Source organism: Podarcis muralis, chromosome 4, assembly GCF_964188315.1.
Source record: "Podarcis muralis chromosome 4, rPodMur119.hap1.1, whole genome shotgun sequence".
NCBI lineage: Eukaryota > Metazoa > Chordata > Lepidosauria > Squamata > Lacertidae > Podarcis > Podarcis muralis.
The window spans coordinates 104,654,666-104,672,960 of record NC_135658.1 but is presented as its reverse complement, the minus strand read 5'-3'; the positions used below and the strand labels follow the sequence as shown (position 1 = coordinate 104,672,960).

General features: G+C 42.2%; 1 protein-coding gene across 2 annotated transcripts in view; it reads left to right on the top strand.

Moving 5' to 3' along the window:
- PCDH17 (protocadherin 17) overlaps positions 1-18,295 on the top strand; it is a 137,742-nt gene that overhangs the window by 82,164 nt on the left and 37,283 nt on the right. The window contains exon 4 of one of the 2 annotated variants that reach the window (XM_028728419.2): positions 15,385-15,468. The exons of the other annotated variant lie outside the window; for it this stretch is intronic. Within the exon in view, the coding sequence (XP_028584252.2) occupies positions 15,385-15,468 (84 nt within the window). The remainder of the gene's footprint in view (positions 1-15,384; positions 15,469-18,295) is intronic. 2 annotated transcript variants of the gene reach the window in all.

Here is an 18,295-nt window from a genome sequence, read left to right as displayed (position 1 = left end):
TATTGTATTCCCAGCAAAAGAGACGCCTCCCTGACTTCTTAGCATCCTTTGGTTTCTGCTGCTCAGTGGACTTATGCTCAAAATTAGGAGAGACATAAGTAGTCCACACACCGAGATCCTTTCAATCCCAACGAGCAGAAGGGATCCTGGTGGCCCAACGTTGAAAGCTCTTACCGTAGCTTATAGCTGCCACCTCTGCAGCCAATGCAAAAGCCTTACGCACCAAAGATTGATAAATCCACAGGTGCAGACTTCTCTTGCGATAAGCTGCAGAAATGACCCCAGCAAATAAAGCCACTGAAAGCCACCAAGCCACTTTTCAAAGGTTCTCTCCACTTTCAAATTGGTGTTCAAATTCTGGGACGCATTCCAGGTAGTAAATTCAAGTTAAATCATGCTGTAGTAGTACCATGTATTTTACTTTTGAATGTCACGATAATTTTAGAAAAATAGTGCAAATGAGAGTTGCAAATGGTGAACATGAACAAAGGTCTTGAGTTTCCTTCATTGTAAGTATTAATAGCAGTCTATCCTGCACTTTCCTAGCTTTTCTGTTCTATTTGTTCTTTAATAATTTTGCCTCCTAATGCACACCATGGAAAATTACAGATTGAAACTTAGGTGCCAGATAAGCAAAACAGCATAAATGATGGATGCAAAGCTTCTTGTGTCTGGTACTGAACAAGCAGAAACTAGTTCATATTAAAACAAATTTCTCATGTCACCTCTCACCATGGTAGAACTGGGTGAGCTGGATTATATTCGTTGCATGTATAATAGCATTTTTGCCAATAAATGAATTTTACACCTATAGATGAGCAACAGTTGGCATTGGCTGCTTCATATTTATTCAGCTACGAATATTTGCACTAGTTGAAGATGCCCATTAATATGTGATTTTGCTGTTAAGGAGGTTAGCATGGCTGTGGTCAGAAAATGGCTGGGAAGGAATGTCTACGCTTTTCTGTGCTGAGTCTCTGTTGTTTTAAAGGAACATCACATGCTCTGTCATCAGTAATGACCCTCCAAAAAGAGTCATGACTAGCATATCTAGAACCTAATGAACCTTCCCGACTCACAAATAGTATACAGGATTGAAGTAAACTAAAGTTATTTACTTGCCATAACATAATTAGAACCCACCTTTCTATTTCTTGCAGTGTATGCTACCATATGAACTAACAGACCACTTAAATTGGTCATGTGGCTAAAGTACATCAATGTTTGTGGCCTTAAAGGATGCATTGAAGAACTATAACCTTCTAGGATAGACCTTCCTCCAATATTTTATGAAATGTTCACTGATGTCTTCCTGTTAATGAATAGATGGTCCGACTGAAACTGGAAGCCTCTATGGGCAACTGGTGTAGTAGCAGCATAGCTCTCATATCCATGGGATGACTGTACAGCACATATGGAGGTGTGAGACAGATAATTGCTGTTGTTTTGAATGCCACATTCTAATTGCAGGATATCTCATGTTTCTTGGAAGCATTGGGGCTATTTATCTATAGCGCATAAAGCAGGTCGAGTCCTTTGCTCACCCAGCCCTTTCAAGTCAGATTATTTACTCCCTGAGCTATATGTGCTCAGGCCTCAAGGTCTTCTTTGGAGAAGAGGAATACTAAATTGGCCCTTGGGACTGTCAGGCGATATGAAACCTCTGGACTGGTCAGGTTTGCCTTGACTGGTCAGCAGAGTAGTCCTTTCTGTCCGCTGCATTTCAGAAACTGCCTTCAGGGATCATAAGCTAGAGAAGAAACACACAATGTCTGCATTTGAGCACAGCTGCCCGCAGCTCTGGCTTGCCTGTGGCAGATTGGCACACTCTCTGCTGCACCAGATGTGCTCTTAGAGGATGACTCTGTGCTGGGGCTCCCGGTTTAGCAACACTTCTGTTCTACAGTTTACTTTAGCACGCTGGTTAATCCACTGCAGAGAACCTCTGTTTTAAGTGATACAGAATTTATTTCATTTTTTATTTGAAGCTGATGCTTAATAGTGTGGTTCAGGAAAATAGTGCACACACTTAGGCTTAGTTCTCACTAAGCCGTGTCTGAGCTATAGCAGTTCAGACTGCTTGGTTGAATGCTATACAAAAAGACCCTGGCCTCCACTTAGAAAACCAGATATCTCTGAGAGCATAGAATCCTAGAATTGTAGAACAGGAAGGGGCCACGGGGGTCATCTAGTCCAGCCCCTTCTAATTCTGGATCTTTTTGCCTAATATGAGACTTGAACTCACAACCCCGAGATTAAGAGTCTCATGCTCTACAAAGGCTGTTGCTTTCTGATGAATATGCTGATTTTCTGTGTAAACGGAATAGGGTTGTGGGTGGGTGTAGAAGTGATTAATCATATCAGTTTTAAGTGGTTTGATGCCAAAGACTCCTGAGTAAGATTAGTAGTCATAGAATAAGAGGAGATTGCAGATTAGGTATTGGTTAACAGAAAGCAGAGAGGAGAAATATTTGGGACAGTTCTCTTAATGGAAAGATGTAGCTGGTGGAGCCCCCCCAGAATACTAGTAGTCATAGAATAAGAGGAGATTGCAGATTAGGTATTGGTTAACAGAAAGCAGAGAGGAGAAATATTTGGGACAGTTCTCTTAATGGAAAGATGTAGCTGGTGGAGCCCCCCCAGAATACTGGACCTGTGCTTTTTAATTTGTTCAGAAACTAGAATTAGGGCTGAACAGTGAGAGAGCCAAGTTTGTTCACACCAAATCTGTTAAAATCTAATCAATATAATAAATTGTTAAGTCCTAGCTCTTACCTTTTGGAATCGGTCATAGATAAAATAAGGGGAAGTACTTGGAGGTTTAAAATGTGGGAAATGAAGTAAATGTTCAGAATAAAAGATCTAATAAATCAAGAACAAATTATCTCATATGCAGAAGTGGAAAGAGATGCAAGGTGTAAATTAATTTTGGTTTGAGTACTTTCAAATTTGTTCCAGAGTGCAAGAGTATATGAGAGTTAGGGAGATGACTGAATCTGAGAAAGCTATACTAAAAATAAATAAACATAGCTTGGCATATATATATATATATATATATATATATATATATATATATATATGTATATGTATATATATATGTATATGTGCAGGTTTTGGTGTCCTCGGGTGTCTTCCCGTGTAAAAGTTGGGGTGTCTAGGCGACGTTTCGACGAGGTCTCACTCGTCATCTTCAGGCTGGTGCTTTCGGCTTCTTGTTACTGGAACAGAGCAGGATCTCAGTGTTTGAGTTCCTATAAATACTGTTGAGGAGGTGTGTTGTATAGCCTCCAATGTTCTGGGCAGAGAGGAAGTTCCCAGGCTAGTGTGCCTTTTCTTCTTTTGTTCCTTAATTGCTTGAGGGATATCTTGAGTGATTTCTTGAGTGATATCCTGAGTACCACTTAGGTGGGTCATTAGGTGTGGATTAGTTGCTAAAGCCTTTGTGTCTTGACCTCTTGAACTTTGTGAAGAGTTTTTCTGAGAAGATGGCTGTACTGCATTTAGTTAAGCCGAAAGCACCAGGCTGAAGATGACGAGTGAGACCTCGTCGAAACGTCGCCTAGACACCCCAACTTTTACACGGGAAGACACCCGAGGACACCAAAACCTGCATTCCTGTACCCGTGAAAATCTACGAAAGCAAATATGTATATGTATATATACACACAGTGGAACCTCAGTTGTCAAATGCTTCGGAAGTAAAATGTTTTGGCTTTTGAACACCGACAACCCAGAAGTGAATGCTTCTGTTTTCGAACGCACCTCAGAAGTTGAATGGCTTCCGAGGCGCGTTTATCCATTTTTTCAATGGATTTTGCTGACCATCAATTGCGCTTTGGTTGTCAAACGTTTCAGAAGTTGAATGGTCTTCCGAAACGGATTACGTTCGACAACCGAGGTTCCACTGTATGTTATTTATTACTTAACTTTGGCATAGAACAGAAACAAAATAAAGAGGACATAATGGAAAGGGCCCCAAACCCCAGAGGAAACAGACCAATGGAGGTTAGAAAAAAGCTGTGGACATCTGTGTACATGTTTCTTTGAATTTGGGAATAAGAGAAAACTGCTAAAAAGTTGTGAGGTGGTGATATATCGCTCCTGCCAAAACAGTTAACAATTATTCCCCCCAAATGCTGGAAAGGACAGAAAGAAAAAGGAGACCTTTTCCCCATGTGGTGGAAGTGTGAAGTAGCAAATAGATACTGGGAAACTGTTTAAAAAACACATTTGAGAAGGCTTGGCTTATGAAGTGCACTTCAGCCAGTGATATTTTTTTATTTAATTATTTAGATGGTTTGGTAACAAGGAAGAGGAAGAAGGAAATGGTTTCTTAGATCTTAGTGGCTGCTAGAATCTTATATGCAAATAACTGGAAGAGAATTTTCTTACAAAATGGTTTAGTAAGATATGGGACTGTTTTATTAGTGAATATAATTATAGATAATTCTTTTTGGCAAAGTAGAACAGGTTTATTGAGTACTGTAGTTTACATGGAATACTTCTTAATGTTAAGTATAGATTTTCAATACTTTGACCAAGGCAATAATTGTGGAAAAGATGCACCTTCATTGTGTTCCTTAAATTGTTGTTTTGATTTTATGCTTTGAATGTATGATGAACAATATCACCCTCCCATCAGATGTCAAGGAGATAAAGAACTACACAACTTTTAGAAGACATGTGAAGGCGGCCCTGTATTGGGAAGTTTTTAATGTTTGATGTTTTATCGTGTTTTTATATGTGCTGGAAGTTGGCCAGAGTGACTGAGGAAACCCAGCCAGATGGGCAGGGTATAATAATAATAATAAACACCATCATAATTAATAAATATTATCCATGGTGTAGAGAAAGTGGTAAAGTTTGCCTTCCTCTCACAATACTAGAATTTGGGCCACATGGTGAAGCTGAATGCTGGAAGTACTTCTCACAGATAACCGTAAAGCTAAAGAATTCACTACCGGATGATGTAGTGATGGCCACCAACTGGATGTCTTGAAAAGAGGATTTGACAGAATCATGGGGGATAAGGCTACCTGTGGCTGCTGGGCCCCCGTGATTGGAGGTGGGGTGTCTCTGAATTGCTGGGAGTCTCAGCAGGGGAGATTGTTGTGCTCATATCCTGCTTGTGGGCGTGAGGACAGGATGCTGCCCAGAGGGGCTCTTGTTTTCTTGTGGTTCTAACCGGCTCCCACATAAGCTATGAAGTGGAGCAGTCCACAAGCACAGGCTAGCCACCCTAGGAAGAACGAGCCTCAATTGATATATGAAACAAACACTTGGTGTGTTTTCACACAAAGCAGAGTTTGTAGGGCTGTTTTAATCTGAAATGCATCAGATGGTAAAGAAATACTCCTATGTTCTCCATTACCTCATTCTTTCAAGGCAGCTCCTAACAGCTCCTAGGTGGACTTTTCTCTCATAGACAATTTCTTACCATCAACGTAGCTGGCATGAGAGCAGACACCTGAGATTTCTTTGGCTCTTTCACCTGCCGCTTCTACCTGCAGAATCAAGGGAAGGAGCTAACCTTTTCCCGCTAGATTTCAGAGAGAGCAATTTGCTTTTCGTAATTAGAGCTCAGCACGCAGTCTCTGTTTATTTCAGTCTTCTTCAGCTTGGTGTAAATAGAGCTCAGGGTTTCTTTGACAACTGTTTAGCTTACAGCACAGATTTAAAGTATTACAGGATAATGAGAGACTTATTAGATTAACTTTTGCCATGATATTTTAGCATCCCAGATAATTATTATTTATAGAAAAAGCTGAATGGTTAGTGTTTCTTTGCATATGTATTGCTGCATGTGCTGCTGATAACAGTTAAAATATGTCCTAAAGGTAAAGAAGGGACCCCTGACCATTAGGTCCAGTCGTGGCCGACTCTGGGGTTGTGGTGCTCATCTCGCTTTATTGGCCGAGGGAGCCGGCGTACAGCTTCCAGGTCATGTGGCCAGCATGACTAAGCTGCTTCTGGCGAACCAGAGCAGCGCACGGAAACACCGTTTACCTTCCCGCCGGAGCAGTACCTATTATCTACTTGCACTTCGACGTGCTTTCAAACTGCTAGGTTGGCAGGAGCAGGGACCGAGCAACGGGTGCTCACCCCGTCGCGGGGATTCGAACTGCTGACCTTCTGATCGGCAAGCCCTAGGCTCTGTGGTTTAACCGACAGCGCCACGTGCGTAAAATATGTCCTACCCTAATGTTAATGTCAATTTTAAGTGCCAAAAATTCCACTCCTATGAGCTCCTCTGCTTTCTGAATTAAAATAACTTCGGTTTCTCAAGTACCTGCTATTTCAATTCAAATAAGGCTGCTTTTGTAACCAATCTCGAGACCCGATCCTCAGCCATGCAGCATAAGTCTTCCTTGATCGTTTTGTTAGCCTGACATACCTTCTGCAGAACTGTTAAATTTCTGTTGCATGCTCTTACATTCTTCTTACATATTTTCATCTTGTTGTACAGCTCATCACATCTTTCTTGATTTGCCCTGCTAACCACATACTGGCTTTGCATTTCTGTTTCATAGGCATCTGCTTCTGTCCTACCCTTTAATTAGGATTTGTTGGGTCTTTAATCTGATTGTATAATTGGCTTTCCAGCTCACTGTTGTTGTTGTTGTTGTTGTTGTTATTATTATCAGTAGAATTATGTATTCTCTGTATAGCACTATACATGCACATGTTATTTTACAAGATTAATTAAACGAAATTCTTATTTGAAGTGTGCCATCTAAAACGGGAGTCTTGAGCCTTGTGCTAGTGAATCTCCTGCAGTGAGTTGAGATGAGTGGAGAGAGATGGAGTGACAAGGGGAAGTTGAGCAGCTCACTGCATAGTCCTCACTCTCACCCCAAATATCGGTTGCAGCAGCCATTCCAACCCCCTGTGGGAGAGGGGCAGGGATGGGACTGCAGGACATGCCCCCCCAGCTCTGCAGAGAGGTCAGCAACCTCTTTCCATTTCAGCTGATCATGTCAAAAATTCTGTAACTAAGAAATAGTGCCTGAGCTTGCCTTTCTCTTCTTCCCTCACAATCCCTTTTCTTTACAGAATTTACATCTTGTGTCTCATCCCATGTGATCTCGGGGGGGGGGGTGTCACAGCAATATCAGATGCAATACAATAAAGGAAAATATAATCTCCTTCCATCTGTTAGGTATTTTAGTCAGTATGGCCATATAACCCAATGCATAAACAAATATATCACAGATGCCCACACAGCACATTGAGAAAACCTGGTGGAAGAGGAAAACTGCTGCCAAAAAACTGCCAAGGGGGTGCAAGCCGAAGCTTGGAAGTGGGGAATGTTCCATAGCCAGGGTGCCCTTGCCAATAAGTCTGCAATGGCCTTCTGCCTGGAAACAATAGGGCAGCTACTACGCTCACCAAGCCCTTCACTCTTCCTCTTCTTCTTCTTCTTCTTCTTGCAGCAGAAGAGACTCTGTGTTCTGCTTAATGTCAAGGGTAGGATGCATGAGTCAGCTGCATGAATGAAACCCTGTGCAACTCATTGCATTGTTTGAATGACAGAGGAGGCACTCGCAGAAGCTGTTCTTTCTTGTGCAAAGAGGATCAGTGGGTTGTGGGAGTGTGTGAAAAATCTCTTCGCTTTCAACAGCTGAGTCTGTTTGAAGGTGCGCAACAGGTGTGCAACTTTTCATTCAAACACTGAAATAACTTTCAGGATGATTTTTACTATAAACAAGATGAGTGATAAACACCTAACCTCTGCCAAAACATGGTCATGGAATTATTGGGTGGCGATGGACTATTACGGGTCCCTGTCAGTACTGCATGTCTTCATTCATGAGTCCATTCTGACCGGCTTCCATATTAACCTGCTGGGTTAAAAAAAAAAAAAAAAAAGCATGGAAATTAACATTTAAATAAACACTTTAACAGAAAATAGTATTTTATATATTTTAAATATATAAAATATTTGAATTTCTTAACATATTCTTTCCAAAAATATTAATGTTTGATACATTTTGGTATGTTTTTTGAGCTAAGAAATGTTTGCAAAATTCAGAGAAGTGTGACATCCAAAGTTTACGTCAGGTCACATTGGATTTTAAAAATATATATATATATTTAAAAATCTTCAAGCATCCTTATTATCAGTCCCTGACAGTCTCAGGCTCAGGTTAAAATATGCTATTTTGGTGCAACTTTGAATATGCTGCTTTTGGTGTATCTTCATTTTTGACGCACTATTAGATTAAAATAAAGCACCTGTGATCCTGCTGTGCACATCTCAGCAATTTCGGTTCCAGTCCTGCCTCCCACATGTGCGTTTGCTGTGGAGTTGCTTTGGGTTCCAGACCTGGGGTTTGTCATTCACTGTTGCCTTTAACGTTGTTGTTTTTTTATCATTATGCTGTGGGCTGCTGCTTTGATTCCTGTGTTGAAAGCAGATGAGGACAGTTTGGAACAAAAGGTGGGCTTGTAACTTCAGTGATTTTAAGAGAGCACAGAAATGCAAGCCCCACCCCCTGAAATTTTTACATTACAAAAGAAATGTCCACATTACATATGCACATATTTATGGCTACTATTAAAGGGTACTTTCACTAAAAACTACAAATGTAATCTTTTTTTTAAAAAAGCAGCTTCCAACATAAAGGTCTTCTTAAAAATAATTCAAATGCTTCTGCTTATCAGATTTAAAAGCATGATTTGATATGAGATGTTTGACATTGAAATTATTTTTAACCTTCTGCTTGGAGGGAAAAAGACATTATTCAGAAGAACAAAAAAGAGACTTTTCTCTTTGGATTTCTCCCTTAAGAAAATCACATTATATTTAAAGGATTTCTGTCCATGTGTAATAAAAGGTAGATGCATGAAATGCATAGGCAGCTCTCTCTCTTTTTCAGATCCATCTTTTTCTGGCCTCAAATGGCAGATTTACAAGGAGAAGAGTCCCTGTTCACTCACATTTTTCCAGTTCCTTCAGTATGAACAATTGTTCATTTAAGGGGATTTTGTTTTTTGCATATGGTTACACAGCATTATGGATTTTATAGTCTTAACATTGCTTGGGCTGTTTGCTGCTTTTGTGCAGGTGGAGCTTGCTCCTGAGAATAAAATACACATTGTTTGGAAAAGTTAATGTTTTGGGAGACAGGAAATAATCAGGTGAGAATGCATAATACTTTTTCTCATGCTATCATATCTGGTGTTGACAAGTTTTGAAAATAGCCTCTGATTTGGAGGTCAAAAGCCCTGAAACTACAGTGCATAAAAATAAATTCCATTTTGTAAAATTTTGGCAGTGTTGTCAACATTCTTATTTTCAGTTGTGCTAACCAGCCCTATTGACACAGTCTCTCCCCCCCAGCAGAAGTATAGGACAGACAAACAGGCTTTTAAATATGACACAGGATACACTTGAATTACAGGTATAAACTAGCTTTAAAATAAGTCCCTCTAATCAGGAAAAACTGGGATTTGTAGTTATGCAAACTACAACTAGTGGCTACAAAGACCACAAAGGCTAGTGGCTTAGCAGAAAACTTTCAGCAACTCACCAAACTATAATTCCCAAGATATTTTGAGGGAAGCCCTTCCATTTAAAATTGTGCTTGCAATGTAGATAGTATGATGACCAGGTTTGAGTGAGCAAGTTAATTTATAAAACTTGTACCAAAGTCATCCCATCCCATGTGGATTCCCTTGTGTCCCAAAGCATTTTTATGTGGCCAGCGAGGTTGCCATTCTTACATAGGAGAGAGCATCAAATGATACATGCAAGACCCCTTGTGGAACTGACACATTCTACTTCCTTTGGGACTTGTGTGCCAGAAGCCAGGTGTTGGGGGTGGTATGGTGTGTTGTAAGAAAGGCCTAAGACAGGAATGGGGTCCCTTTCCCAGCCCAAGGGCCACATTCCCTTCTGATCAAACTTTCAGGGGCCGCTTGCCAGTGGTGTGTGGGTCCACAGGCAAAGCAACCAATTTGAATTTTACCTTTGTTACCGTGAGCTCGTTTCTGCACTCTCTCACCCAGCCCTCTCTGTCCTCCAGACAGACAGTCAAGAAGCGCCATCAGAGTTCAAATACTCATTATTCCACCAAGGCAGAAACACTGAAAGCGGCTGCCCTGCAGGATCCATGAGGCCATAAGGACCACATTTGGCCCCTGGACCTGATGTTCCCCATCCTTGCCTGGAGAGTACGCTTCCAGCAAATGAATTTTGCCACAGAGCCTCTCCTAAAGCAAAATGCCAGATGTATGGGGGGCAGGGGAGATGGTTCAGCACATCCTATTACTGATTATTATAATTTAGTGCCATATTTTGAACTGATGTTCCTTCTTGTTTACCCTTTATGCTAATACATAATAGGCAATTAATTAGTCTATTCTGTTGTTTCCCTTTATGTGAACTTGTCCTCTCCCCTTATTGTAACCTCATTTCCATTTGCTCTTAAGAATCTTTACTTATAAATGATCCATTTAAAATTCAGAGGAAAGCAAATATGTCATACTTTAGTTTTGTCTGTTTGAATGAAATAATTCTAGATAGCTAGGATTTTAGAACAAAGTATCTAACTTTCTGCGTGACACCTCATACATTTTTGTTATTTTTGCTGAATGGCAAATGTGGTTGACCAAAATCATATCTTTGAAAAATTAGGACTATTTATCAAAGAAGTCACTGTAAGATTTTTATTTGATGTTAGAAAGATCTTTCCTTCCAAAGACAGTCAATGGATTGCATTGAACTTACAATCATACAAAGTTGCTCCAGTTTACAAAGTCAATGGATTCCCTCCATTGGCTTCAGCTTGCAATATCACGGAACTGAGGCTGTCAGCCTCACAGTGAAAGGGACAGTAAGACCTATGGAGGGAGGGAGGAGGTAAAGGAGTAGCTGAATTGAAAGGAATGTAATTGAATGATAGAGGTGGGGTTTAATTTATGTAATACAGTCGTACCTTGGTTTTCAAACAGAATGCGTTTCCGGAAGTCCGTTCGACTTTGAAATGTTTGGAAACCAAGGCGTGGCTTCCGATTGGCTGCAGGAGCATCCAGCTGTGGAAGCCGCTCTGGACATCCGGCTTCCGAGTTTGAGGCATTCAAGTTCCAAGTTGTTAATGAACTAAGCTGTTAGAAAACCAAGGTACGACTGCATAGAGAAAAGTTCTTATAAAGGCGCTTTAACATCTTGGCCAATGACATAGTTAAGCCTTTGACATTTCCCCCCAGAGCCAACAGGTCTGAGAACCATGCTGCATGAACTATGGCAGCAGTTGCCAATATGGTGGCCTCCTGATGCTATTCAACCACAACTCCCATCAGCTCTAGGCAGGGATTATGGGAGTTGTGGTCCAATTGCATCTGGAGGAGGGCATCCCATTCATTACCCCTGAGCTGGGTTGTTCACCCAGCTTCTCTTTAAGGACATAAAGCTGGACAAATTCTGTGTAAACCAAGATCTTCTACAGCTTGTACCTTTTGTCTTAAATTCAGTGTTCTGGTGTCTTCATGTCACATGCTGAGTTCTGCTGCTCCAATACCTTCTCTCATTGGAGAAATTACTATTTTCTTAAGCTTCCAAATGATACAGTAGCATTGCACGAAACCCAAGAGTGCAAATGTATGAAGGATTTGAAGTCCAGCAGGAATGAATGCAGTACAGATTGTGAGACCAGGCAGCGACAGCCCCAGCCCCCGGGGATCATAAGGAAGGAATAAAGACTCTGACAACGTTATATGGAATTAAAATTAGGCCACAACTTTATTAAACTTCGGAATGTAGGAAGACCTTGGCTTAGGCCTTGGGGGTGTGTCCCTCCCAGCCCCCCAGCCGGGGGGAACTGGGGCTCATCAGGGTAAATGGAATATGGGGGTGCTCTGCAAGACGTAAGTGTAGCAGGCAGCCAAGCCTATATCCCCGCATTCAGGGTGGTTCACTGATGACCTTTCAGTGACACCCATATATATAACCCCTTTAAGAGGGGGACCCTGGAATCGCTGCCACAGGGAGGTTAGGCACAATGCCTCCCCCCCCATATAGGGAAGAAAAGACTAAAGGATTCTACTCAAGGCCGTAACCACAAAAGTTGTGACGAATTGCTATGGGGAAGACAAAACCTGCTAATGCAAGAAAATTTATTCCCAGTCCTTCAACAGCAGCGCCCGCTAAAGAAGAAGGAAAAGTTATCTGCAAACAAGAAACATTAAACAAAGGGAGGGTGAATCTTCAGAGCCAACTGCCTGGCTGTTGTCGGCTCCACCTCCTATTTATCAATGGGGCTGGCCCCACCTCCAGCTTGAATACTGAGGCTGGGTGTGAACCTCCAAAACTTAACACTGAGAGGCAGGCCAGCCCCTGTTTGCCAGTAAGCTCCCTGGGAACTGTAGCACCACACGCGATCCCACAAAGGGCACCCACAATGTAAAGTGTGAGTGCTCATTGCCTTGACTGCTGTTCTAGAGTGTTACTGTTCTTCATCATTGTTTGAAGTGGTGTGTATAACCAACTAAGCAAGTAGCTTGCATTTTATTCTTCTCTTGAAAGCACTGGAGGTATACATTTAGTAGTCATCTCAGTAAGAGCACTTTGCAAACTTATTTTCAGGTGTTTCCATATGTTGTGTGCATGCATTCTAAGAGCAAAGGAGAAATATAAAAAAATCAAAAAAAATCTGCAGGGTAACTGCATGAATATTTTGAGAAGTCTGTACACAGCCTGTTTTACACTGGAATTCTGCACAATTATGTTCCTAAGGAGGAAGAGACAACAGATGTTGACGAAAGATTGAACATTCTTAAAAGAGGCTGTTTAAATAAATAATTTTTTTTTTAATGAGCTACAGTTGCTCTCAGCAAGAGATATTTTGGCAAGCCAGTTAGACAGCAATCTATTTCTCAGATACATTGCCCATTTCAGTAAGATTAATGTCAAATAAAGTATTTTTTCTCACATCTTATCAGTAGAACAATTATACAGCTCCAATAATCCCCAAGTCAGTCTTTCAGAAAATAGCTGAATATTTCCTCCAGCAATTCATAAAGCAGATTAAATTAATATGATATCAGGTCAGAAAAGCTACAAGTGGATGTATTTTTCACTGTTACAAATTAATTGTTTTACTCAGCACAAAAAGGGAGAAACAATCAGTAAAGGAGTACAGTTGTCAAGGTCTTTGTTGAATAAACGCCATTACAGTAGAGTTACATGCTATATCCAGCAAAGCCCCTCAGGCTCTGCAAGGGGCGGAGAAGACATCGTTTATTTGAAGGCCTTGAACTGTTTCAGGATTAAGGTTTGGATTCCATACCCTCTTAGCCAAGGATCCTTGTTAGATGTATTCTGCCCTAGGCAAGGCAACGTGCTCGTGGATGATCCATTCATAAATCTGCATGCAGTAGGTTTGATAGTCCTCCCTCCTCGTTTAGGAAGCAAACTGGGCTTACATGGGGAGTCATAACATCAGTCAAAACATCGGACATAATTTGAAAAGGATCATTGGCTAGATGAGTTTGTGAATTTGCTGTGAAACTAATAACAACATCCAAAACACCTTACATTGCAACCCACATTTAGTGAGATAGAAAAAAGTTGTCAATACTGGTACAGTAGAATATACACAGCATTCAGGGCTGGCAGTAAAGCAGTCACATGACCACATTACACTTGTTTGAACCGCTCTGGGTATGTGAGCTGGCCCAAAGGCCAAAGAGACAGGAGAAGATAACGTGGAAGTATTATGGCCGACACAGGTCAAACAAGAGAGAGATGATGACACATTGGTCAATAAGGGCCAATGTGAACATTCGGTGTGTGTGTATTGTGTGCATATTGACAAATTAGAGCATGTTCAGGAATAAAATATAAATGCATTTAAAAGGCAGGTGGTACGACCCTTTTGAGACTGAGATTGGTAGATTTCAGAAGGCAAGTGGAGAATTGCAGAACAAAAACAAAAAAGAATGCTTCTATGAAAAAGCGGTATCCCTGATGTTTTAATTTTCAAGATGCAAGGCTTTTGTTTTGTTCTAAACATGAGAGAGAATTTAAAAATCTGATCCCTAGTCTGCATTTTATGTCAGGGTTGGAGAACTTGTAACCCATGGGCCAATCTTGGCCCACCAAGGAGTTCGGTTTAATTCACAAGCCCATTTTACCCAAACCGCACCATTTGCCCATCACCTAACATGCGCTGGTGCCATCAGCTGATGGACAGGGGGCAGGCTCAAAATCTGCATTAGCAAGTAACAAGACCACAGAGCCTTGGCAGCAGGGTTGGGTATCTGCTGATCAGCCGATGGGGGGGGGCATTGAAGCACTTTTTAACGCTTCTCCTTTAACTGAATGGAGAGGTGGTGGCAACCCTAGCTGGGGGGGACTCCCCCCCCCCATAATTTAAACACTGAAGTGAGCACATGAGTGGCAGCAGCAGGGGTGTGGGGGACTGCTGCCTGCCCACCTGCTCCAAGGAGAAGTGTTTTGCCCCTTGTAAAAGTGTTCCTTGGTTTGCACAAGCACTCTTGGAAGCACCCCCTTAAAATGTTCTCCTTTTAACATTGGAGTGACTAGGTAGGCAGTGGCAGGGAGTACTCTTCCCCTCCCCATGCACCCCACTGCACCCCAACTGCCTGCTTGCTTGTGGGGAAGATGCTCCCAAAAGCACTTTTACAAGGATAGTCCACGTCACTCTTATGTGAGCCTCTTGAGGCTCCAACTTGAACATGGCTCTTTTAAAGCTTTAGTAAGTTGCCCTATACTTCTGTTTTAAACCTCTGGGATCTGGAGTTTAAAGGAGCAGGGAGGCGGCTTGCAAAGTCAAGTGATGGGTTGTGACAGACGAGTGGGTCCTCACAGCTGATCTTGATAAGGATTTTGCGCATGGAGCTAAAAGGTTTACCTGCCTCTGTTTTATGTGGGACAATCCATGGTTCTCTCCTCCCTCATTTTATCCTTTCAGCAATATTGTGGGAGCTTCATGGTGAGTGAAACTGTAAAGGAAATCTGGGTCTCCCCAAAATTATAGGGCCTTTCTGCACTTATCATTTATAGTAGAATAATTGCTGGGGGTGGGGTGGTTTTTGTATGTTGCCACATGACGTCGACATCACTGTCAGGTTTGTGCTTTCTTTCAGTGATGAGTGACATCCCTGTCCAGAGTACCTCCATCATATTCTATGAAACTTTTTGTGTTGTTTAGCATGATAGACTCACTAAAATCTACCTAGGGATTCATGATGGACTGCTGCTGCTGCTTCCGTAGCTTTCTGCAATATATACCAAACTAAATGGCTGTTTCAAGCACAAGCAGAGACCATTTGGGGAGCGGGGTTTGGAATGCAAATGAACCCTTTCTCCTGCAAATGATTTTTTCCTCCTTGTTAACTAAAAATATTTTATTTTTCAAGCATTCCCGACTTTGCTTTCCTTTGCTTTCCTCACCCTCCACACCATCACAAGTAGACTTCAGTCTGTTGATCTGCTTCTGTCAGGTGAGCAAACCCTTCGTCTGCTAGCTGTCTTAGTCTCGGGGTCAGAATTTTACATGTGAAATTGTAAAACTTCCGGGGGTGGGGTGGGGGGTGTCTTCTTTTTTAAATATTGCAACTGAGAATTTGATAAAAGTGAATTTTTACTGCAAAGAATTTAAAAGATATTGTTGAATTAGGGTTCTGAACATTAATTAGAAGCACATTTTGCATTGCAAATGAGCTCAGTTTTGGCTAAAGTGGATCTGAAATTCCAGCTGTTTTGACCTCTCCTCATTTCATGGCACAAAGCACATGATGTAGGTAACTGACTGACTTCTGTTGCATGTCCAGGGAGCAACATGCTTTGTAAGCTTCTTCACATCCCTTGTGGTAGCTCCTTTGTGCTTGGCCAGCAGTGACCAAATCGGGTCCTTGCTTCAATTCTGCCTGCTCTTACTGTGCAGGATTGGTAATGTTGTGCACTGCTTTTGGCCTGGGCATTGCTACACCTATTGGAGTGCAGCTTTCCTGAGACTAAAGCAGCACATTTCTGGTACTAGTTGTACTAAATGTGTGTAACGGAGAAGGTAGGAGTAGCAAACTTTCAGCATCAGGGTGGCAATCCCTACTGGGAGGCCACATGCGGGGGGGGGGGGGGGGGGCAGAGCAACAAATGTGATGGCTACCTTTGTACAGTAGGATAGTTTCTACACACAGTCTCACACCCCTCCACCCTCCATCCAGGCAAGCCTTAGCAGAGTTCAAGGACACCTTCCATCCATTTAGAATTATTCAAGGAAGGTGCAAGGTGGGACTGGCAAGGGGGGGGGGGTGGCCAGGAAGGGGATACGGCCCGGGGAGAGTCCCAAGGACCAGAGAGAGGGCCTGAAGGGTTCTGCTGGGCCACTGGGTCTTTGATTCCCTATACCTACTGTGGTGCCTTCAGTTTGTGCAGCCTTCACAATTTAATTGCATCCAGGGTAGGGGTTAGGATTCTACCCCATCCCACCTCCTTTCTTAGTTAGCTAGCACAGGCTCCCCCCCCCCCCCCATTTAATGCCTTTCTTTACTACCTCACCTTTACCACTGTGTTTGTGCCCCAGGGAACTGATAGACATTTGAAGACTCTCAGTTGTGTCATTAGCAGATATTAGTTGTGTCATAAAGCAGATATCCAGTCAGCCAACAAACTGCTCTACAATTAGGTGTGCCTCCCATCAGTTTACCATAGCTGAAATCCCACTGAGATTTCTGCACCCCAAGTAGTTGCTTGGTTTGCTTTTCTGTTTGGGCCCTTTCTGAGTTAAGGAGATACTCAAAGGGGCAGCGCAGAATTGAAACACAGAATCCAGAATACTGACTTACGAATGCAAAAAGAATGGTTGCACAAGGTGTTCACACAGTCCTATGGGATGGTTGCCACTAATTACCAGTCTCTGAATCACCTGTTTCACAACCTCACCAAGTTGATGGATCTGTCTGTGGAATCAGAACAAATCTTTCCAATGATTCATTTTTGCCACAGATAAGATGTAAAACCATGACAGTGGATTGATGGGGGTTTAGGTTTTCTGCTCCTTTTTTAAGCGAAGATGTAGAACAGGTTCTTCTGTTTTATAGCCTGAAGCCGAACTGTCAACATAAATGATGTGCGGACTTTAATATCTGAGAGCCACGCTGAAAGAATTCCTTTTTAGCTTCTTCCTCTTTTTAAAGAACAGATTAAATGCCGCACAACACAGCTCATTACTGCCTAGCGTAAATTTATTGAAAAGGCAGTTTTTGCAAAAGTAGCTGGCATATTTTGTCTCGTTATTACCTGCTTTTGCTGAGCAGTGGATGACAGCTGGAGGCAAGAAACATCTCCCCCACCCTCTTAAATTGTTGTCAGTCTGTGAAGATTTCTGTTTGACCAAAAGCATCATTAAAACATCATTAGCATATTGGTGAGTGTTAGGACTGGCCCAAAATGGGAATTAAGAAATTTGTTACTGTTTCACCCATTTCAAAATATGCTATGTGAATGCACCTTTTCCTTGGATTGAGAGAAATTGACATGCATCTGTCATCCCAAAGTTACATGATGGCAGTTTTGGATGCTGTTGCATTAAGAGTAATAAACCTTAGGTTTTTGGTTTTGTTTTCTGTTGAGAACCTTGAGGGTAACCTGTCGTGGCCACTTACTGCCAGTGGGCAGGGCTGGAGTCCAAGTGATCTCAGCCAGAGCCGCCAAAGGGACAGGACAGAGTTTTCTCTCTCCATCTTTCTGCCGCTCCTTTGTCTCACTCACCTTCCAGCTCCCCTTCATAGTCACCCACATGAAATTAGACCTCATGAAATTAAGCCTAGGGCTCACTGCTGTCCAGCTGTGCTGTAGCATTTTCTATACACAATTACAGTCATCCTTACAACTCTTTAGGGCAGGGCACTGTTATTTCCACATCTCAGACGCGGATGGAGCTGAGGTTGAGACCTGGGAAGGTAGCCCATCTAGGAGATGGAAATCTCAGACATCTGCTACCTTGTGAGATATCTTCGGGAGCCAAAAAGGCTAAAGAGTAAACCCTACACAAATCCAGAGTAGAGTCCCTAAGACAGTTGGATGGTGTCTTGTACACCTCCTTCTGGCAACTCCTGCAGCCAAGCTGGTGCCACACACATTGTTCTGCTTTTCTTTGGATCACATCAGTGAGGCCGAGAAGGGGGTCTTGTCGTCTGGGGAGCCCAGGTTCTCCATGCCCACTGCCCAGGCTTGCATCCCAGAAAGGTCAATTCAGTGCTGCTAACAGAATGCCTGGAGGCACACTTCATTGTCTCTTGAGACAGACAGAAGGCTGAGTTTATGGCA